Raw genomic sequence first — 19,829 nt, forward strand, 5'->3', positions numbered from 1 at the left:
TCACCTCCCTTTCCAAGTGCTTGCCCTCCAGAGGTTTCAGCTTGTCTGCCACGGGGCTAGCTGGGGCAGCCCACAGAAGGGGATGGTCCCAGGACCACCTTTGTGGCCACTGTTGCCTGTCCTAGTGAAAACAGTGCTTTTCTGCAGCCAGAAGCTGTGGCACTCATGGGACAGGGCACCCAAAGGTGGCCCTGGGAATTCCCCCGGGTGGTGACAGTGACATGTACCATCTGTCCTTCCCTCATGTCCTGTGCTGGGGGCTGGTGCCCAGTGTATTAACTGTCCCAGCACAGGGCAGTGCTGGCCTCATCTTACAACAGGGGAGAACAAATCCCAGAAGGTCTGAACAATGTCTCCACTGCCAGGAATAGCTGCCGACTCTGCTGGCTGGCCCCCATGTGAGGCTGGTCCCACTGCCAGGCTGCTCATGTGTGGTGGAGGAGGCCAGGCAGTCACCAGGATCTTGGCAGGGCTGCTCAGGACGTTCTGCACCTGAAGTCATCCTCCAAAGTGGTGCAGATGTACTGTGGCTCCCAGCATCAAATGCTGCCTGCTGCTGGCTGAGAGGCTTAGGGGAGCCCAATCACCTTCCTTTGTGTTGGGCATTGAATCTTTGGGGTGCCAGGAAGCCTTGGGCAATACTAGTGGGTGCTGCAGCATCTGCTTGCCTGAAGATGGGTGGTAAGAATCACAAGGAGCATCCTGGCTGCCCAGAGTGGGTGGCATGGGTACATGGGGCAACCCTGGACCATGTTCCCACTCTTCCCAGCTTCTCCAGACTGACTGACACAGATTTCATGCGCCCTAGCTCCTCATACCCAGCACAGGGGTGCCAGGCAGCCTGGAGAGAGGGGAAGTGGGTCTCTTTAAGAGGGTGTGGGGCTGAGGAGGTGAGCTAGGGCCGCCAGAAAGCAGGAGGGTGAGCTCATGACAAAGCTGCCCCAGTCATGTGGAGCAGCCACAGCTGTTGGTGCCCTTGGTCTGTGGGACAGAGGGGCCAGCGGCATAAAGCTGTGCAGCCGGTGGAGCTGCCGGCAGCACTGGGAACCAAGTCCGGGTTCTGCTTGTGGTGGTGAAAAGACCACATCCTACAAAGGGCTGTGCACTGCTGGCAGACATGGAGCTGGACATCGAACGGGCCAAGGAGCTCATCGAACAGAAGCTGGCAGAGGAGGAGGAAGAAGAGAAGGTGGGTCCATGGGGCAGAGGGACCCCCTGGCACTATGTCTATCCTTAGGGACTCAGTTAAGAGGAGGCTGGCACCAACCATGCTGTCCCTGGGCATGTAGAAAGGTGGCCAAGTCTCTCAGGTTCCCAGCTTGGGAGCTCTTGCCCATGGGGCAGAGCCAAGCAGCAGACAGGTGCCCAGGTTGCCATGAAAGGCAGGTGGGCAAGCGCAAGCCCCAGGGCTGCTGGACATCCTATAGATTTCATTAACAAACTGCAAGCCATATCTAGAGCCACCTCCACCAGCAGGCTTGGGAGGGAGGTGGTGGGACTGCTCCATGCCCAACCAGGATCATGCATCACCCCTGTGCCTATGCAGCGACTCAAAGGGGATGGGGCACGGGAGCCACCAGCCGTGGAGCGGATGAGCACACCAGAGCTGGAGGAGGAGAAACACTGTGGTCCCAGGAACCGGGGCCTTGAGGCCATCAAGGTGAGAGGGGACAGGGTTCAGGGGGCCATGGGGCAGCTGGGGGCAAAGAAGGCAAACAGGGCACTGTCTGTCCCCCCCAGGGCCAAGAGCGGGTACGGAAAAGCTCAGTGGACCTGCGTCGGGAAATCATCGATGTGGGCAGCATCCAGCGCCTCATTGAGCTCCGCAAGCAGCGCCGGCAGCGCCGGGAGGAGAGGGCAGCCACACCTGAGCCCCCTCCGCTACCTGAGCCCCTGGAGATTGTATGTCGGGATGTCCTGGGATGTGGGAGGGGAGCTGCTGGGACAGGAACTGGCCAGCCCGTGGGTCACCCTGCCAGCCAGGGACCTCTCTGGGAAGCAGGGCAGGGGGCCTCCTGTGTTGTCCCCTTGCCTGTTCCCCTGCGATGCCCCAGCCCTGAGCCCACCCTGCTGCCAGGAGGGTCCTGTGGAGCCGGAGAGCTTCCTGCGAGCTGCTGTCCAGGGAAACATTCGCGTCATTGAGAAGTTTCTGGCAGACGGTGGCCCCCCAGACACATGTGATGAGGTAGCTTCCCAAGGCCACCCCTGTGTCCTGCTGCCACGCCCCACCATGCCTGCTGGCAGGGACTGGGACTCAGCACTAGGCTGTGTCAGGATTGATCTGGCCACTGATGCAGCAGCTCATTCCCCCAGTTCCACCGCACAGCCCTGCACCGCTCCTCACTGGAGGGACACATGGACATCCTGCGTAAGCTGCTGGACAGCGGAGCCACCGTGGACTTCAGGGACCGGGTAAGGCTGGATCCTGCCCCCAGCTCCATGCTGGTCTGAGTCTCCTGGCTTGGCACAGAGGAGCAACAGCAGGGTCAGTCACCCCTGAAGCAGGGTCACTGAGGTGGTCGCGGGCATGGCTCTGCTGGCTCAGCCTAGGCACAGAGACTGGCTGGGGTGGGAGGTGCACACAAGAGTGGAAGTGTCCCCTGCTGTGACATGGCTCTGTGTGCTCAGCTGGACTGCACTGCCGTGCACTGGGCCTGCCGAGGTGGGCACCTGGATGCTGTCAAGCTGCTGCAGGACCGTGGGGCAGACCTCAACCTGAAGGACAAGGTGTGCTGGGCAGATCCCAGGGGCATGGCACTGTGCTGAAGGGCCAGGGCTGACCCCGTGTTGGGTCAGCATAAATGGATGCTGATCCCTTCTGGTGTCTATCTTCTCCCCCCTCAAGCTTCTCAGCACACCCCTCCATGTGGCCACCAGGACTGGGCATCCTGACATCGTGGAGCACCTCATCCACTGTGGTGTGGACATCAACTCCCCAGATAGGGTGAGTACTGTGTCAGCCACACACCCAGCACTGGAGGGGGAGCACTGATACCCCCTCTCTTGAATGACCTCTCTGGGGGCCCCCAACACCTGCAGCACGACACACTCAGACATATGCACACCTCTGCGGGTGCTGTTAGTTGCAGCCGGAGCTGGGGGCAGGCACCCTCCCACTAGAGAGGTGGGTGTGAGGGGAGCCAAGGAGCAATGCTGGGGACAGACAGGGGCTGTCTGTGCCCAGAATTGGACCAGGCAGTATCTCTCACAGGAAGGTGACACAGCACTGCATGATGCCACACGGCTCAGTCGCTACAAGATCATCAAAATGCTGATCCTGCACGGGGCTGACATGATGGCCAAGAACCAGGTGATCAAAGGGGCCAGCACTGAAGCCATTTGCTGCCCCATTATGTTGTACAACCCTAGCATCAGCACCTCTCTGCCCGTTCTTGCAGGCTGGCAAGACTCCAACAGATCTGGTGCAGCAGTGGCAAGTGGACACACGCCAGGCATTGGAGACCAAGGAGCAGCCACAAGTCGAGATGGAGATCCCTGCATGAAAGCGTCAGGCAGACACTAAGGACAGGGCTCAGCTCCAAGGAACAAGATCCAGCTGAGACTTGTCTGTATCAATAAATGCCAGCAAAGATCAGCATTTGGCTCCAGTGGGCTGTGGGGCTGGATGGTTTGCACTAGGGATGGTGGAGATGGGGTAGCTGGTTATCCAGGAAGCTGGGTTATCTGCAGTGTGGAAGTGCCTCCTTGCTTAGGAACTCTAATTTCAGTGACACCATGGTCATGTGGTCCAAGAGCAGGATTTCCCACTGCAGGGAAGCCCTGGTTGCTTGCAGTGCTTTCAAGTCCCCCTCTAGACAGCCTCGGAGAGAGAAACCACATAAGAGAGAATTCGACCCGAGTCCATGCTGCGCTGGAGGCTGGTGATGTGCTGGGGAGAACCAGCAGCCACTCTACAAAGCTGGACGGCTGTTTGCTCTCCTGCATTCCCTGCTGGAGCCATTCCACGGGGACACAGTGGCCCCTTTGCAAGCCTGGTCACTTCTGCCACGGACAGTGCTCGTTGCCCTCTAGCTGTAAGCGCCTTCACTCACCCGTTTACAGGACACCTTGCACCAACAACCAGAACTGGTGTGCCCTGCCCACAATCCCAGGGTTCCTCGAAATGCCCAGTCCCGCCCTGGCCTTGCAGCCCGGCCTGACAGATGGTAGAGGGATGGGTGGCACAACTGTCAAGCAAAAGGGAAAGCACATTTGAGGTGGCCAAGGCTCACTCGGAGGGATGTTGAGCTTCTACAGTCAGCTTCTGGAGGAGAGAGAGCATTCTGAGCTCCCCTGGTACCGCCCTCCATGTTGTCTGCCCCGCGAAGTATCCGGTCCCTCACATGCCCCGTCAAACATTAACAGCCCGTCGGCAGGTCGGGCAGCACAGTCGGCAGCAGCACCCAGCCACCATGGCACTCAGCACCCGCCTCACCTCACCCCTCCGGCGTGCCCTGGCAGCTTTGCACTGGGCAGCTTCTGGGCAGTGTCGGAGGCTCAGCACCCCCCCGGGACCCGGACACACACACGACCTCAGGGGCATCTTTCCGCCTCTCGCCACCCCCTTCTCGCCTATGCAGGAGGTGGATTATGTCCAGCTGGAGGGAAACCTGCACCGTTATGCCAGCATCCCCTTCCGAGGTAAGCACTGCCTGCTGCTCCTCTCCCTGCAGACTCCTGCCAGATCCCTGCCCATCATGGGAGCTGTGCAGCAGTGCTCTGTCAGCCTGCCAGCTTCCCAAGGGTGTTCAGCCTCCAGCTGGACTTTGCTCCAGGGCTAGCAGCCCCTCAGATGATCCAGCTAAGGCCCTTTGCACAACAAGTGCCCAGGCACACGTGCGTCATTGGTACACCCATACCACACTCCAGTATACGCTTGCAACCACACTCTTCATGTTCAGGCTTGCACAGATCCTCCACACAGAGCTGCAGGCTTGTGCCTACCCTCTGCACATCCATGTGGATTCAGAGCAACAGGATGCGTGTCTGGTGACTGCTCATGACAAATGTGTGTGATGAGAGGGGCTTCAGGGAGAGGCTGCAAATCACAGGGATGTGCCCTGGTTCTCCTCTCTTCTGATCGGGCTGCGAGTCCAGGGCTTCTCTGACTGCAGGGACAGGGACAGGGACAGAGACAGGAAAGGGCATGCCATGGGCTGCAGAACTCTGCCAGCGTGCCCAAGATGCCATGGCAGAGCCCAGCAGCACTGGGCTGGGGCTGGCCTGCTTGTGTCTTCAGTGCTAGCAGGGTCACAAGGAAGGGGTCTGTGTCCCCCAGATGGGGACAGGGTGGCACACCCTGGCTGTGGGCATCAATTAATGCTTTGTTAGCAGTGTTGTGTGGGTTGTTTTTTGGGGGATGGAGGCAGGCAGGTGGCATGCTCAGTCCACAGGATGGCATGGCATGCACTGGGGTGCCTGGATAGGTGGTGTAGGTTAGAGAGTATTGTAAAACCATAGAGAGGAAAGCTCCTCCAAGGGGCTAGAGAGTACCAGAGGTACATAATTTGTTATCCCATTCCTTATCCTGTATTTTCCCTATACAAGAAGCCAACCTTCCAGTCAGGGCTCTCTTCTCCCTTGCTTCTTGCTTTGTGCTCTTAACTTTCTTAGGGCTTTCTGTGTGGAATGTAGGCCCTAGTTGTCGGGAGAGATGATTTCTTGCTGCAGAACATGTCCTGTCTTGGGTCTGTCCTGGGGAGGACAGGGGCTTTGCTGAGTTGTATATATCCTTTTCCTCCTGTTGTATTTTGTATTTTCATCTGGTTTTGTAAGTATTACTTCTACTTAACTTCCAATTCTGTGTGAGCATTGTTATTTTACCCCTCTTGGGGGTAAATTCTCCATTCTGTCTGCAGTAGGCTGATCAAACCAGCACAGTACGGGGACAGTAGCACCAGTCCTCAGTGTAGTGAAGGTGGGCACTGCCATCTAGGGGGCACATACCCACATAAGCCCTTTGTGAGGGAGCCCAGGGATTTTTGGGGTACTTGCAGGAGTCTTCTGGCCCAAGGGACTGGGCACTGGGCTGCTCCTGCTGTGTAATACCCACCAGAAAGTGAGGTGTGGAGAGGGCAGGAATGGCTGTCCCATAGGCACCCTTCTTCTGTGTCCAGGCAATGTCTTTCCCATGCTTGTGTTTCAGGGCTGGTGGTGCTAGGCTCCAATGGGGAGTACCCCTACCTGGCACCTCTTGAGCGGCTGGACGTGGTGAGATGTGTGCGCCAGGCTCTTCCCAAGGACCGCCTGCTGCTGGCTGGCTCAGGCTGCGAATGTGAGTGCCCACATGGGCAGTGCAGGGGCCATGTGTGTCCCCTGGGTCATTTCTTACTGCTTTGCCTCCTCCCCAGCCACCCAGGCTACTATAAAGCTGACTGTCAGCATGGCAGAGGCAGGGGCCGATGTGGCGCTGGTTGTGACACCCTGCTACTACCGAGGGGCTATGACCAGCACTGCCTTGGTCCAGCACTACACAGAGGTGAGCTGTACCCAATGCCTGCTGGTAACTCCAGCCAGGAGACTAGGATGAGGAATGCATCTCTCACAGATCTAACCCACCCCAGTTTCTGAGCTTTCCCTGAATTCCTGCAGGTCGCTGATGCATCTCCCATCCCCGTGGTGCTCTACAGCGTCCCTGCCAACACAGGCCTGGACCTGCCCCTGGAGGCTGTCTTCATCCTAGCTCAGCACCCCAACATCATGGGGATCAAAGACAGCGGTGGAGATGTGAGTGGACCAAGGTTTTGCCAGGGCTGGCTTCCACTAAACATGGCCCCAAGTTGGGAATGTGAAGCTGAAACTTAAAGCCCTTTCTCTGCCCCTGGGGATGCCATATGAGTCCCATGGTGGGGGGGGGACACAGGGTGATGCCCGTCCCAGGGCACAGCCTGTCTCTCCCCAGATTAGCCGTATGGGACTGATGGTCCACAAGACACAGCAGGAGGATTTCCAGGTGCTGGCAGGATCAGCCAGCTTTCTGCTGGCAAGCTACGCCCTAGGTAGGTGTTGCTGCCCCTGCTCAGCTGGGGCCATGGGCTCCTGCCTTGGGAGACACTTGGCTGGGACTGGCAGCTGGGTGGGGGCAGGCTGGCGAGGGGTGGTGGCAATGCTTGGGATGTGCTAGCTGAGCACTGTGTGCCAAGTTGGCTGCCAAGTTTCTCTGGTGTCCCCAGGTGCCTCTGGGGGTGTCTGTGCCCTTGCCAATGTCCTGGGGGATGCACTGTGCCAGCTGGATCACTTGTGCCGTGAGGGCTGCTGGCAGGAGGCCCGTGACCTGCAGCACCGGCTCATTGAGCCCAACATGGCGGTGAGCAGGCGGCACCCTTGGCTTGCGGGATGGGATTCCTGTACCATGGCAGAACTGTGGAACAAGAAAGGATGGAGAACCTTGGGGGTGGGCTGACGGGGTCAGAATGGCACAGCACCCAGCTGGTGAGATGAGCCAGATGGGAGGCAGCAAAGAAATGTCATCCCTGCTATGCCAGGAACCACATGTCTACTGGCAGTGGGTGCCTGCCTGCTGCTCCACAGGAGCCTCTGCTGACTATTTATAAGTAGTGATGGGACAAAGGGCTGCTCCTCCCCAGAGTCCCTCACCCCACTGCAGATACTTTTCGGGGGGGGCTGCAGCCACCCTGCGCCCTGCTCAGCCTTGCAGCCCCACATGGCGCTGGCACAGGAGCTCAGGTAGCAGGCTGCTCTCTCAATGGAGTCGGCATGCCTTCGCACCCTGCCTCCTGCAGGTCACCCGCCGCTTCGGGATCCCAGGGTTGAAGAAGGCCATGGAATGGTTTGGCTACTATGGAGGACCCTGCCGCACACCTCTGGCACCACTGAGCCCTGCCCAGGTTGAGGAGCTGAGGAGCACCTTCAGCACCAATGGCTGGTTGTGAAGGGTTTCTCCTACAGCATAGAAAGGTGCCAGAGCCAGCGACTCCAGAGATAGGGGACGTGGCAGGAACACTGGGATGTTGCCAGGAGAAAGCCACCCACCTTGCTCCTTCCTGCTGGACAGTGATGCCTTAGGCAGAGCAAGTGGGGTGGACATCCAGCATCCCCCTGTCACCCCTGTGTTCCCTTGCCTGGGCACACAGCTACTTTCAACAGCTTCCAGGGTGCTGCTGTCCCCACCTGGGAAGGGATGGATGCCCATGCTGTGAGCCAGCAATAAACCTGCTGCCCTCTACTCTGTGTTTCCAGTCCTGCCCACATAAGCAAGCACCACCCAGTCCTGGCTCCCAGCAAGAAGGACATAGCCCAGGCGTTTGGCAATGTGGTTTACTCAGCTGAGGCCTGTGCAGGCGGCAGCACAAGGCAGGGTCATGGCAAGGCACAGATAGGACTGGTGTGGGCACATGGGACATGCCCACCCTGTAGCCCACCACTGAGCTGTGAGGGCTGCCAGGACCCCCATGCTGCAGCCAGCCAGCCCACACTAGGCTGAACGTGGGCACACAGGGCAGATTGAAGGACACGTGCAGGGGGCAAAGAGCTGTGTGGCTCCTGTCCCTTGCCACTCCCCTATCCATGCCTGCCCTGCTCAGGCCCCCTGCCCCGCTCAGGCTCCCTGCCCCAGCCCTGGCATCTCCCACAGCCCTGCTCATGCCCCTCATCCCAGACTCCAGCCAGCCAACCCTGCTCCTTGCCTGCCATCCTTCATGCTTTCCCTCAGTGTGCAGCAGACAAGGGTCAGGCTGGGCATCCCCTGGTTTCCCTTGGTTGGAATACTGCTGCAGTTGTCCCCGAGGCAGAAGATGGATGGCATTGGCACAAGGATGAGAGGAACACAGCCCATCAGCTGGCTTCAAGAGCAGGCTTGAGGCACAATGCTACCCTGTCCAGGAAATATGGGGGTCTGGCCAATCATGCAGAGCTGAAGGTGCAGGCCACAGGGTGCCTGAGGTCGCCACCCTACCTTGGACCAGGGTAGCCAAAAGGGCCAGGAGTTGCCCCTCCATGGGCATGTGGTCCAGCCAGCAGCTCCTAGCCAAGGCATCCTGACAGTGGGGCCAGGGCCCAGCCCCAGTCCCTACACCCCTGCTCCATCCTCTGCAGCAGGCTAGCAGCGCTGGTGGTCCACAGCCTTCCTGAGGGGCAGAGGGGCCAAGCCCTGGCCACACTGTTCCCTCACTGCTCCAGCAGGTGCCAGGGCTATAACCAGAGAGAGAAGGCACCATGGCTGCCCCGGGGCACTTGAGTGGAGGGCAGAAGGCCCTGTCCCCCCCAGTAGGGGCAGTTTTGGCAGGGGGAACGTGGTAAGGAGGGAGGGAAGGGGGGCACACAGCAGTGCCACATCCCTTCTCTGAGGATGGCAGGGCCAGCCAGTACCCAGTGACTGCCACGACAGGAGGGGACACGAGACACCGTCACGCTGTCAGGTTGTGGGCAGACTTGGAGGCACCCTGGGCCCTCTGGATGATGGCTGGGCACTTCTCCCGCCGCAACAGCTTGTTGTTCTCAAAGAAGCCCTCGTTGCGGGGCACCCCGTGGGAGCCATCCGGGAAGGTCAAGAGACCTGAAGAGGAAAGAGAAGGGCTAAGAGTGAAGGAGCAGGGGAGCAGGGAGCAGCACCCAACAGGGCTGGAGGGCCAGAGCAGGAGGTGCTTGATGGGGTCACGCTGGGTTGGAGCCGCAGGGGGCTGTGGCTGCCCGCACCGTGCTGCTGGGCACTCACCAAAGCCATACACACGCCCGCCTTTGAACTCGCCCTCGAAGGTCATGTTGTCGCAGCGAGTGAACACGCCTACACCGTTGAACTTGCCCTGCACAAACTCCCCCTCGTACCTGCGTGGGAGGAAGCTCTGAGGCAGCAACCCCCCCTGCAGCAAGTGGGGATGCCTGGGAGGGTTTGTACAGGAGTGCCACACTCACCTGGAGCCATCGGAGAAGGTAAGCACACCACAGCCGTGGAAAAGCCCGTTCTCAAAGTGCCCCACGTAAGTGGTGCCATCAGCAAATGTCAGCTGCCCAACGCCGTGCCTGCGACCTAGGCAAGGGCAGAAACGGACAGCACTGGACCGATGGAGGCAGGTACTACCCTGGCACGGCGCTGGACGGGGATGTGGTGCTGCTTGGCCCTGAGCACCAGCAGCACCATCCCTTCCTGTCCTGTCTCACCTTCCTTCCACTCGCCGCGGTACTCCTCCCCGTTGGAGTAGGTGAAGGAGCCTTTGGTGAGCGTCATGGCGACAGTCTCCGTCAGCACAGGGCAAGAGCTGGCAGACAGAGATGTGGAGGGTGACTGCTGGGTGAGGGTAACAGCCTGGGTTGCCCAGAGGATCGAAGTCCCCTCAGCTCTTAGAAGGGCATGTATTTGCCTTGGAGACAGCTATGCTACTGCATGCCACAGATGAGGTGACCTCAGGAGCACATTTGTCCAGCCCTGTCCTTGAAACCCCAGCTGCTGGGCTCGAGTTGCTGCACGTCCTGCTGTAGGGCTCTGAGTGATGTGAGCCCATGGGTCACAGCCCCAGGAAATGTGAGCGAGAGGCAGGCAGATGAGCATGGCAGGAGCTGGCTGCCTCCTGCCTCCAGCACACTTCCATGACAGGACTCGAGGAGTCTGGCACCATGGTAGACTCAGGCCAGTGCCCACCCTCAGCTCCACTAGGGCAGACCCACAAGGAAACAGAAATTTTGGAGAGAAGACGCTTGCTTTTCATGGGAGAGAGCAGAGTCTTCAGCTCTGTCGTCGAGGATGGGCAGACCAGGCTCACTCCACAGGGATGGACTGGCCACTCCTAAGAGGGACAGAAGACCCTGGGGCTCCAGGGCCTTGCTTCAACTACTGGGGGTTTTCAAACTTGCCTGTTGATACAGCAGGTGTCCCCCAGAGCCCTGCACACCCCCCTGAGCTCTCCCCAGCACACAGAGGAAGGCATCAGCATGGAGATAGTGCTGTGGCTGGGCTGGTCACTGCCTCTCCAGGGTTTCCTGAAACAGCTCAGTGCCTGTGACACTGCCCTTCCAGAGAGAGTACTGCTACTCACACAAGCCTGCCTCTCTGGAAAGATGAGTGCCGAGACATGCTAACCAGACAGATGCTGAACCTGGCCACACCACAAGGAATTGGCAAGGGCATTGTGTCCAGAGAAGAAATGCCCCTAGCCAAGCCAAACAATGACTGAACAACGCTCTCTGCTGATGGTAGAGACCAGGAACTCAGAGCCAGGTTCCAGCCTGCAACCTGCCTAGGACTTCTGGGGATCCCTCCAGCAGTGCCAGTAGAAGAGGTTGCTGCCAAGGACTGCTAACACTCGAGGAAGGGAGGGGTCCCTCCACTAGCACACTGTGCCTGGACATGAAACTTCATCTGAGGGACGGGCAGGATTGGTTCTGTAAGCAACCCAGCATGGGCAGCAGCTGGATGTCCCCCCACTGACAGCAGAGCCACGCTGTGCACAGAGGTGCACACAGCACAGCCTGAGCTGAGCGCACCTCCACCCTAAGACCACGATCTGCTTAGCCACACAGCCACAGGCTGGAGCCACGAACAGCGGGCCACGCAAGTCCCAGCTGGGCCACATGCCACTGGGCAACGCATACACACCCTGCCCGGGCCACACACTTACCGGGGACGTATGCACACTGCATCGGGGTAGCGTGCCCAGAGATGCTGTCTACAGCCACGGTTACGCACAACTCGCTGTGTTCATGCACCCACGGGGACACCCTACGATGTCCATTCACCCACGGCTGATGCACCCACATCCCACTGTGTCCATGCACGCTCCACCGGATCCATGCACCCACGACTGATGCACCCACGCCCCGCTGTGTCCATGCACACACGGCTGATACATGCATGCTCCAAGTCCATGCACCCAGCGGCGGTCACACCCGCCCCAATGGGACACGCGTGGCGATGCCCGCAGGCCCGGGGGCCGGTTGGCTGACTAGGGGCGGTGCAGGCAGGCCGGACCGGGCGGCGCAGGGACCCACTGCCCGCGCTCACCTGGCTCGGCGCTCGCTGCCCGCACCACTCCCCACCGGTGTCCCGCTGAGGGGCGGTGGCACGGCTACTACCCCTGCCAGTCCCCCTACCCGCCGGGCACTGCCACGCCGCCAGTGTCCATACCCACCCACCATTGGCTGTTTCCATGACAACCACTAGCAACGCGCCTGTTCATTGGTCAGCTTCGCAACGCGTCCTCGCCAGTCGCCATCTTTGCGTGGGGCAGTCGGTCCCCTTCCTGGGTGTGTCCGGCACAGTGGCAGCCAGCCCGCCCTGCCGCCATCTTTGCGAAGGGCAGAAGCGGGGGGGCGTTGCCACTCCCCAGCGGGCATCTTTGTGTGGGGCACTGCCATAAGTCCCCGCGACGGGGCCGTGGGACCGGCGGACTCGTTTGGCCCTCACAGCCGGACGGTGTGAGACTCTCCAGGCCCGCTACATGCGCCTCTACGGCTGTGGCAGCTCCGGACAGTTACCGTGCCCCCGGCCCGGGCTCGGCGTGTGGGGCGGGGCAGCCAGCAGGGCGCGGTGACGCGAGCGGAAGCGGCGGGCGCGGGCGGCGCGGCGGGGCCGGGTGGGCGCGATGGACGAGACGAGCCCGCTGGTGTCGCCGGAGCGGGCGCAGGCCCCCGATTACGGGCTGCCAGGGGGTGCCGTACGTACCCTGCCGCCAGCCGCCCCGCCGCCGCCGCCACCTTCTCCTCCCGGCTCTCCCGGCGGTCGAGACCGAGAGCGGCAGCCGTTGCTAGAGCGCGGGGCCCGGGGCCCGGCGGCGGCAGCAGCGCAGGCCCAGGCGCAGGCCCAGGCGGCAGCGCAGGCACAGGCCCAGGCAGCGGCGGCGGCGCAGCGAGAGCGTAATGACTTCCCGGAGGACCCCGAGTTCGCCGAGGTGGTGCGACGGGCCGAGCTGGCCAGCGAACGCGGCATCTTCCCCGAGCGCATCTCGCAGGGCTCCAGCGGCAGCTACTTCGTCAAGGACCCGCAGGGGGTGAGCTGGCCCCGTGTGCTCGCCCCGGGGGTGGCTGGCTGCTCCCCGTCGCCCCCCGAGGACTGTGGGCCGAGCAGCGCTGGCCAGGAGGAGGGCGCGCCCGCGGGGAACTGCTGGCGCTGGCCAGTGGGCGCTGAGAGGAGCGGCTAGAGTCGCCTTTAAGGCTTCTCTGGTGAGAAGTGCAGTGCGACAATCAGCAGGAGTGGGGAACAGCAGTGTTCTAGCACTGCTTCAGCTTCTGTGGCTGCCGTGTCCTCACGACAGGGAAGGGTCGTCCTCTCTCCTAAGTTGTGCATCAGCATTTCTTGACTGCAGTGACTCTAGCCCTAGGCCTCTGACTCTGAGAGCTGAGGGTTTTTATGGGCCATGAAATGTTTTCTCTGTGGCTGCACACTGAGGCAAAGTAAGCGTGTAGCTGGTCCTTGTAGAAATCTGCAGGCTCAGCTGTGTAGCAGCTGCCTCCACACCATTGACAGGATGTGTGCATAGCACAGGGTGGCTTGTCTTGTGACCTGCAGCACCCAGAGCAATTACTGGAGTTGCTGCTGTTTCCTGTGACTCCTTCACTGCCTGTATTGTGGGATGCTTCGTGGGAAATGGGACTGGACTAGCTTGGCTCTGCTATGTCCTAGTTTTCTTGCCCTGGGTTGGGCCTGGTAGCTGTGACAGGCAAGTCTTGGCTGTGCTGTCAGGCTGTGGGGCAATACACACTTCCTCCTGCTGTCCCCTGCTGTTGCCCAATGTGAGATATGGTGTCATGAGAGTGGGCAGCTGGACAAGCTGTCTGAGGGTGGCAATGCTTCCAGGCTGTAGGAGACTCCAGCTCAGCAAGGGCTGGTGGAGGATGTGTGCGAGGAACACAAGTCTGTGTACTGTAGTCTGGGTCACCTGGCAGTTTCCCCAGACCACCCTGCTATCAGCAAATGTGGTGTGTGTCTGATTTGTGGCTTGCTTCTCAGGGTCACCAAAACCTCCCCAATGCCAGCATGGGAGGGAGTGCAGTGCATTGCTGTGATGAGCAGGTTAGGACAGAGGGTAAGGGAATCAGGGGAAACCTTTTCTCTTGTGCTCACAGAGAATGTCAGGGCCTGAGCTGTCCCAGGTAGGATGTGCTCAAGTGACTCTGCTTAGCCAAAGTGCTGGTTGTGGCTTGGGGCTGGCCTGGCTCCCTCTGCCCTGCTGATGGTGCCAGACAGACTTGTTTTCCCTGCCAGTGCTACTCCCAGCACAGGTCTTTCTGGAGGGGAATGTTGTGTTGTCAGGCCTCTGACCTTCACTGCTGTGCTGTCCCTGCCTGGCTGGACCTTGCTCTACTGGTCTGACTTCACAGACTACAGGGCGCTGTGCTGCCAGACCTCTTGCAGGCTCAAATCCAAGGGTATGTTGGCAGTTGTGTGCCTTCATATGAGATTGATGAGGGGATTACCTAATGGCCTTCTTAGGGGAAGCCAGCTCCTCTGTGTGATCTGGTGATGGCTGAAGTGCTTCTGTTGCCTCCGACCTTCTTCCTTTGGACAAAACCTTGCTTCTGCCTGCCCTGGGTTGGCCCCTGGCAGAGCAGGATTCCACTGGGTTTTCCTGTTGAGGTACTGAGACACATACTATTTCCACATTGTGGAAGGAGCCCATCTTGGGGAAATGCTACCCACTTACGCTGGGCCTGGCACCAGCCAGAGGGAGGAGGGCTGGTTGTGTGTGCTGCAACAGAGGCTGCTAGCCCAGAGCTGGGATGCTTGGCCCACAGGGGTGGGTGGTCTTGCTGCTGCCCAGGCCCTTGTTTCAGCTGTATGGCTTGGCAGTGCTGGTTTGGTGATATATTTAAGGCTGTACTTAGGGGCTGAGAGTGCTGCTGGTACCAGGTTGTGGTTGGTTTGGAGCTGCCTGTGCACTCTTGACCACAGTGTACTTGGAGAACCTGTCATTCTGCTGTTTCTAGCTAGCCTCTCCAGTATAGAGCTCAAGGCTTGTTGCAGGTGCTCCAGCCACTCAGCTTTCTGTTCCAGTTTTCTCTGGTCAGTAAGGATCAGCTCCATCCAGTGGATTTCGGAGCCAGGGTTAGGATTGCTCTTGCTCTCTGTCTCCTGCATGTGTGTAGTGAGTAGCAGTAGCAGTCACTGGAATAGGACTGAGGTTGGTGTCTTCTGAGACAAGGAGGGTAATTTGCAGGTGTGTGAGCCAGGTATGAAGGTTTTGGGGCAGTACCCTGCACTCATGGAATGTGGCACTGGCTGGGGAAGGGTCCCTTGCCATGCCTCCTACAAGCTGCATAGCTTGCCTGCTTCTGGGAGCTGGTTATTGCTCCCATGAGAGGCTGCTCTGGGCCCGTTTCTGAGTGTCCCCACCACTAGCTGTCTTGGGAAAGAGTGTCCTGACTGCCAGCTGCCTTGGATCAGCCTTTCTCTCTCCTCCTAACAGAAAATCATTGGTGTATTCAAGCCCAAGAATGAGGAGCCTTATGGACAGCTGAACCCCAAATGGACCAAGTGGCTGCAGAAGTTGTGTTGCCCGTGCTGCTTTGGCAGAGACTGCCTTGTCCTTAACCAGGGTTACTTGTCAGAGGCGGGTGCCAGCCTGGTGGATCAGAAACTGGAACTCAACATTGTTCCCCGCACAAAGGTAAGGGGACAGCTGCTGGGGTCTTCTCATGGGGAGGCTTTTGTGTGCTTCTTCTGAGCTCTGTTTGTGCTTTGTCTTGCGGCACTGCTGGCTTTGGAGATGTGTTCAGAGCTCTGGACTGGGGCTGCTGTACACCTGCTCAAGCTGTGAAATCTTCATACTGGCCAGAGCCATGGACAATGTTGTCTTTGGTTTTTCAGCCAGTTGTGTGGTGATTGCCAGGTGGTCCTGCTGACACCTGCGTTTCATCCTTGTAGGTGGTGTATCTGGCCAGCGAGACCTTTAACTACAGTGCCATCGACAGGGTGAAGTCCCGAGGGAAGAGGCTGGCCCTGGAGAAGGTGCCGAAGGTTGGTCAGCGCTTCAACCGCATTGGTCTGCCACCCAAGGTAGGTCTGCCAGCCTCTGCACCTGCCCATTGCTACTTTGTCCTCTGCAGCCTCCTATAATGCAACCTCCCCTTGCTTCAGGTGGGTTCCTTCCAGCTCTTCGTGGAAGGCTACAAGGATGCTGACTATTGGCTGCGGAAGTTTGAAGCTGAGCCCCTCCCAGAGAACACTAACCGGCAGCTGCTGCTGCAATTCGAGCGGCTGGTGGTGCTGGACTACATCATCAGGAACACAGGTAAGGCCAGCTGCTTGTGATTCTGCCTGCTCTTTCACATCCTGCCAGCTGGAGGAAAGGAAAGGGGATGAGGGCTCGGCAGCTCTTCCTGGTACCCAAAACTCCTCACAACAGCACTTGGTTGCTGCCAGGTGACTGCTGCTTGTGACTAGAGTGCAGTTGCTGTGGCTATGCACCACCATGGCCATGCTCTCACTGCTGGCCTGTGTTCTGGGAGATCTGGATCCACCACAGTGCTGGCATGAAAGTTTGCCAGCTATGAGACATCCAGAGGTCTAGTACCTATATCCCATCTCATTCTGGGCTTCTGAGTATCTGCTAAGCTGAAAAGGGTTGTGGTGGTGCTCTGGGACTTACAGGCTGACTTTTCTGTTTTGAGCTGGGGATGTGCAAAGTTCTCTGTCTCCAGGTCTGGTTGCGTAGTTGTGGCTTCCTAGGCCTACAGCAAGCTTGAGGGCTCTAGGGTAGAGTTTGAGTCTAAAACTGGTATCTCACTGCTGGCATATAGGAGCAGCAATCTTCTGCTTGGTCTGATGCAGACAGGCCCTGGTGCTGACATGGCTGATTTTATCTCCCTGCAGATCGGGGCAATGACAACTGGCTCATCAAGTATGACTGTCCCTTGGACAGTGCAGGGGTGCGGGTGAGTCTCTTCTCGGGCAAGGGGCTCCATGGGGGCTCTAGTCCTGGCAGGCAGGCCAGGGGTTTCCCAGCTGGCTTGGGTTTTTGAGGGTGTGGAGGCCTTGATCTTGTCTCTTGGGCATTCAGTTGCTCTCTGCATCAGTCATTTTTGGCCTAGTGGGACTTTTTGAGAATGCAGCTGCTCTGTGTGGGAGAAACTGGTGTTGCTGGACCTGTGCATCCTTGGGTTGAGGCCTTGGTGGGGGCAAGCAGTAACTTTGTCCCCTTCCCACCTGAAGCAGACAGTGTTTCCTCGAAGGTATGGGCCATGCTGTAGTTGAGAGGCTGCTGTGCCTCTCTGTTAGCCAGTGCGAAGATTCTGTCAGCAGAACTGAAGGTGTGGGAGAAAGACTCTTCCTATTAGGAGGGCCTCCTTATGACATGCTCCCCTTCCTTGCAGGACAGCGACTGGGTGGTGGTAAAGGAGCCTATCATCAAGCTGGCTGCTATAGACAACGGTTTGGCCTTTCCTTTGAAACACCCGGACTCCTGGAGAGCATGTGAGACCCTCAGGCTGTGCCAGAGCACCTTGGCAAGCCATAAAACTCTGGGCAGATGTCATTCTCCAGAGTTAGAGAGGAGAAAGCTAGGGTGGTCCTGCAAACCCATGTCTATGAGTAATGGCCTTAGCAGAGGATGCTGGACCTTTTGTCCCAGACTCAAGTGATCTGGCACTCAGGGTCATATATATGGCTCCATCCTTTGCCTTCCCAACTTTAATGACTCCTGCTTCCTCCCACAGATCCATTCTACTGGGCATGGCTGCCTCAGGCCAAAATTCCCTTTTCACAAGAGATCAAGGACCTGATTCTTCCCAAGATCTCAGACCCCAATTTTGTCAAGGATCTGGAGGAAGATCTGTATGAGCTCTTCAAGGTGAGCTGGGGGAGCAGGTGAGGATGGCCTGGGAAGAAGAAAAGTGGAGCTGTTGTTAGAGAGTTCTCTGCAGGAGACAAAAAGGTGGCCAAGGTCCTGACAGTTCCTGAGTACAGCAGGATCATCCCTCTGTGAGAAGCTGAATATTCAGTGTGGGGAGAAGCAGGAAACCTGCAGGACTGAAAAAGGGAGGCTTGCTTGGGGAATAGGGAGGGATATCTTGCAGCAAGTGGATCCCACTGTGTTCTCTGCTCTCTGTTGCAGAAGGACCCTGGCTTTGACAGAGGACAGTTTCACAAGCAGATTGCTGTCATGAGAGGACAGGTAAGCCATGTGTAGGGAAGGCAGATGAGTGAGGCATGGCACAGAGTCTCATTCCTGCCTGTGTAGCTGGAAGGGTGCTGAGGTGGATGCTCCTTGTTACTTCAGCGGAACAGGCTCAGGCATTGTTCTGTTGTGCCATGCAGATTCTGAACCTGACTCAGGCACTGAAAGATGGGAAGAGCCCCCTGCACCTGGTTCAGATGCCACCTGTGATTGTGGAAACGGCACGTTCTCACCAGCGTGCTGCTAGCGAGTCCTACACGCAGAGCTTCCAGAGCCGGAAGCCTTTCTTCACATGGTGGTAGCTGTGGGAACTGTGGGCAGGGCTTGGCTGCCTTGGACTAACACTGCGAGAGGAGCCAGGTCACTGCTGGCTCCTGTGGCTGGGACTCGACCTTCTGAGCAAACAGGTGTGGCTGGAGGAACCTGCAGCTGATCTGGAGGACCCAAGCAGGTAGGGCATGGCCCTTCCACAGCTCCATCAATGGACCTCAGTGCCCTGCTTGGAACAGATCTTGGGGGAGGTATGGGAATCCCCTAGGAGCCATGGTATGGCAGGAACCCTGCCCCTGCTTCCCTCTCTTGGCCTGCATGCCGTTCTGAGCACTCTTGCTTGGTGCTGGGATGAGCAGGCTGCCCTGGCCTGGATCCGTCCAGTCCTTTACACCGGTCACTGGCTCCTTTCCCCATCACACCAGCTGCTGGGAAAGCCTATAACAGGTTATACTCCTTCCCCTTCCCCAAGGATGTGCTATATTCCTCCACTGTCCCTCCTCTGCCCCAACCCTGTGCACGCTGCTTTCCTCAGGGGGAGTTCCTGCTGCCCGCTGCAGCGGTGGGGACCACAATGAACGGCTGTTCTTTGGCTGGGGGCTTCAGGAGGGGGAACAGATAAGGGGCAACTCATGAGGCTGGTTTGAGTGCAGCTAGACACTAAGGGGAAAATGGTGCTAGTTTGCCCTTGTGACAAGCAGGTGCCTCTGGAAGGGGCTGTAGCTTAGTGGCTCCACCCCCCCCAACTGGAGAGGGCCGAGGGTGGGTGTGAGTGCCCTCTGCTGCCACAGTCCATCCCTCCTGCCAGGTCTCCACAGCTGCTCTTGCTTGGCTTTTGACCCTGCTTGTAGCAAGCTCCCTGGCTGCTGTGCAGCCAGGATGGTGGCAGCCTTGTCTGTGCCTAGGCCCCATCGAAGTGGCAGGGGGGCTGTCTGGGAAGGGCCAGAGAGGCTCTTGCTGCATGGGTAGGAAGCATGTTGGGAGCAGGGTGCTGACAATCCTGCAGGCCTGCTGTGAGTGGACAAGGTAGGGAGCCCCTCTCTCCCCAGAACAGAAGCTGCTGAGCTTGTCTCTCATGAAACGGTACCAGGACTGCTGCCTGCATCTGCTTGCCTCTAGCTGCAGCTTCTCCTGCTGATAGGGGAAGTCAATGTTGGGTCTCACTGTCCTGTTAGCCTATCTTGGGGGGGGTTGGAGCTCTGCTGCTTGAGGCTGGGATGGGAGAGCGCCTCCTTTATCTCCTGTGTATGTGAGGGGCTCAGCACTGGGAGGGTAGAGTGAGACCCCAGCTCCCTGATCAGGCCCAGCTAAGCTCTGATCGACTCAAAATGTATTGTTCTAATGCACTGTAGAAATATATGTAATGTATTTAAACCATGCAATTGTCTGAGTAACAGAGCTGCCCTTCAGCTGCCTGCCTCTGTGTCTCCAAAGCACCCCAGAGTAGCTCAGTGCTCACCTTCCACCAGGGCCTGGGGTGGGAAGCGAGGGCTTTGC

The 19,829-nt window shown here is 58.6% G+C and overlaps 4 protein-coding genes across 5 annotated transcripts; 3 read left to right on the forward strand and 1 right to left on the reverse strand.

The window, feature by feature from the left end:
* The first annotated feature begins 1,117 nt into the window (after positions 1-1,117).
* On the forward strand, positions 1,118-3,503 carry ANKRD2 (ankyrin repeat domain 2). Its single transcript, XM_064145610.1, has 9 exons — positions 1,118-1,189; positions 1,547-1,660; positions 1,741-1,902; positions 2,078-2,185; positions 2,314-2,412; positions 2,629-2,727; positions 2,846-2,944; positions 3,212-3,310; positions 3,399-3,503. The coding sequence occupies exons 1-9, from the start codon at positions 1,118-1,120 to the stop codon at positions 3,501-3,503; spliced, it is 957 nt and encodes a 318-aa protein (XP_064001680.1).
* Positions 3,504-4,412: 909 nt separating this feature from the next.
* On the forward strand, positions 4,413-8,184 carry HOGA1 (4-hydroxy-2-oxoglutarate aldolase 1). The gene is made up of 7 exons (XM_064144590.1): positions 4,413-4,641; positions 6,146-6,274; positions 6,351-6,478; positions 6,592-6,726; positions 6,902-6,998; positions 7,173-7,306; positions 7,743-8,184. Exons 1-7 carry the CDS (start codon positions 4,413-4,415, stop codon positions 7,890-7,892), a joined length of 1,002 nt encoding a protein of 333 aa, XP_064000660.1. The 3' UTR covers positions 7,893-8,184.
* A 79-nt stretch (positions 8,185-8,263) lies between these two features.
* MORN4 (MORN repeat containing 4) lies at positions 8,264-12,058 on the reverse strand. 2 transcript variants are annotated; one of them, XM_064144592.1, is made up of 5 exons: positions 11,954-12,058; positions 10,117-10,214; positions 9,871-9,985; positions 9,674-9,783; positions 8,264-9,514 (listed from the first exon to the last, which is right to left on the reverse strand). In XM_064144592.1, exons 2-5 carry the CDS (start codon positions 10,181-10,183, stop codon positions 9,366-9,368), a joined length of 441 nt encoding a protein of 146 aa, XP_064000662.1. In that variant the 5' UTR covers positions 10,184-10,214; positions 11,954-12,058; the 3' UTR covers positions 8,264-9,365. The 2 variants fall into 2 exon arrangements, with proteins under 2 accessions (XP_064000662.1, XP_064000663.1); XM_064144593.1 differs by lacking the exon at positions 11,954-12,058 and adding an exon at positions 11,571-11,609.
* Positions 12,059-12,231: 173 nt separating this feature from the next.
* On the forward strand, positions 12,232-19,714 carry PI4K2A (phosphatidylinositol 4-kinase type 2 alpha). Its single transcript, XM_064144589.1, has 9 exons — positions 12,232-12,938; positions 15,354-15,554; positions 15,812-15,943; positions 16,025-16,178; positions 16,760-16,821; positions 17,260-17,359; positions 17,602-17,735; positions 18,000-18,059; positions 18,203-19,714. Exons 1-9 carry the CDS (start codon positions 12,534-12,536, stop codon positions 18,362-18,364), a joined length of 1,410 nt encoding a protein of 469 aa, XP_064000659.1. The 5' UTR covers positions 12,232-12,533; the 3' UTR covers positions 18,365-19,714.
* Positions 19,715-19,829: the final 115 nt, after the last annotated feature.

This window comes from Pogoniulus pusillus, chromosome 6 (genome assembly GCF_015220805.1).
Source record: "Pogoniulus pusillus isolate bPogPus1 chromosome 6, bPogPus1.pri, whole genome shotgun sequence".
Classification (NCBI taxonomy): Eukaryota; Metazoa; Chordata; class Aves; order Piciformes; family Lybiidae; genus Pogoniulus; species Pogoniulus pusillus.

Coding starts and splice junctions, on each gene's coding strand:
- ANKRD2 (XM_064145610.1), top strand. CDS start 1,118: ATGGAGCTGGACATCGAACGGGCCAAGGAGCTCATCGAACAGAAGCTG. Junction 1,903..2,077: donor TACCTGAGCCCCTGGAGATT/GTATGTCGGGAT, acceptor CCCTGCTGCCAG/GAGGGTCCTGTGGAGCCGGA. Junction 2,413..2,628: donor CCGTGGACTTCAGGGACCGG/GTAAGGCTGGAT, acceptor CTGTGTGCTCAG/CTGGACTGCACTGCCGTGCA.
- HOGA1 (XM_064144590.1), top strand. CDS start 4,413: ATGGCACTCAGCACCCGCCTCACCTCACCCCTCCGGCGTGCCCTGGCA. Junction 6,727..6,901: donor TCAAAGACAGCGGTGGAGAT/GTGAGTGGACCA, acceptor GTCTCTCCCCAG/ATTAGCCGTATGGGACTGAT. Junction 7,307..7,742: donor TCATTGAGCCCAACATGGCG/GTGAGCAGGCGG, acceptor TGCCTCCTGCAG/GTCACCCGCCGCTTCGGGAT.
- MORN4 (XM_064144592.1), bottom strand. CDS start 10,183: ATGACGCTCACCAAAGGCTCCTTCACCTACTCCAACGGGGAGGAGTAC. Junction 9,986..10,116: donor CCGCGGCGAGTGGAAGGAAG/GTGAGACAGGAC, acceptor GCCCTTGCCTAG/GTCGCAGGCACGGCGTTGGG. Junction 9,784..9,870: donor ACCTTCTCCGATGGCTCCAG/GTGAGTGTGGCA, acceptor CCTCCCACGCAG/GTACGAGGGGGAGTTTGTGC.
- PI4K2A (XM_064144589.1), top strand. CDS start 12,534: ATGGACGAGACGAGCCCGCTGGTGTCGCCGGAGCGGGCGCAGGCCCCC. Junction 12,939..15,353: donor TCGTCAAGGACCCGCAGGGG/GTGAGCTGGCCC, acceptor TCCTCCTAACAG/AAAATCATTGGTGTATTCAA. Junction 15,944..16,024: donor GCATTGGTCTGCCACCCAAG/GTAGGTCTGCCA, acceptor CCCTTGCTTCAG/GTGGGTTCCTTCCAGCTCTT.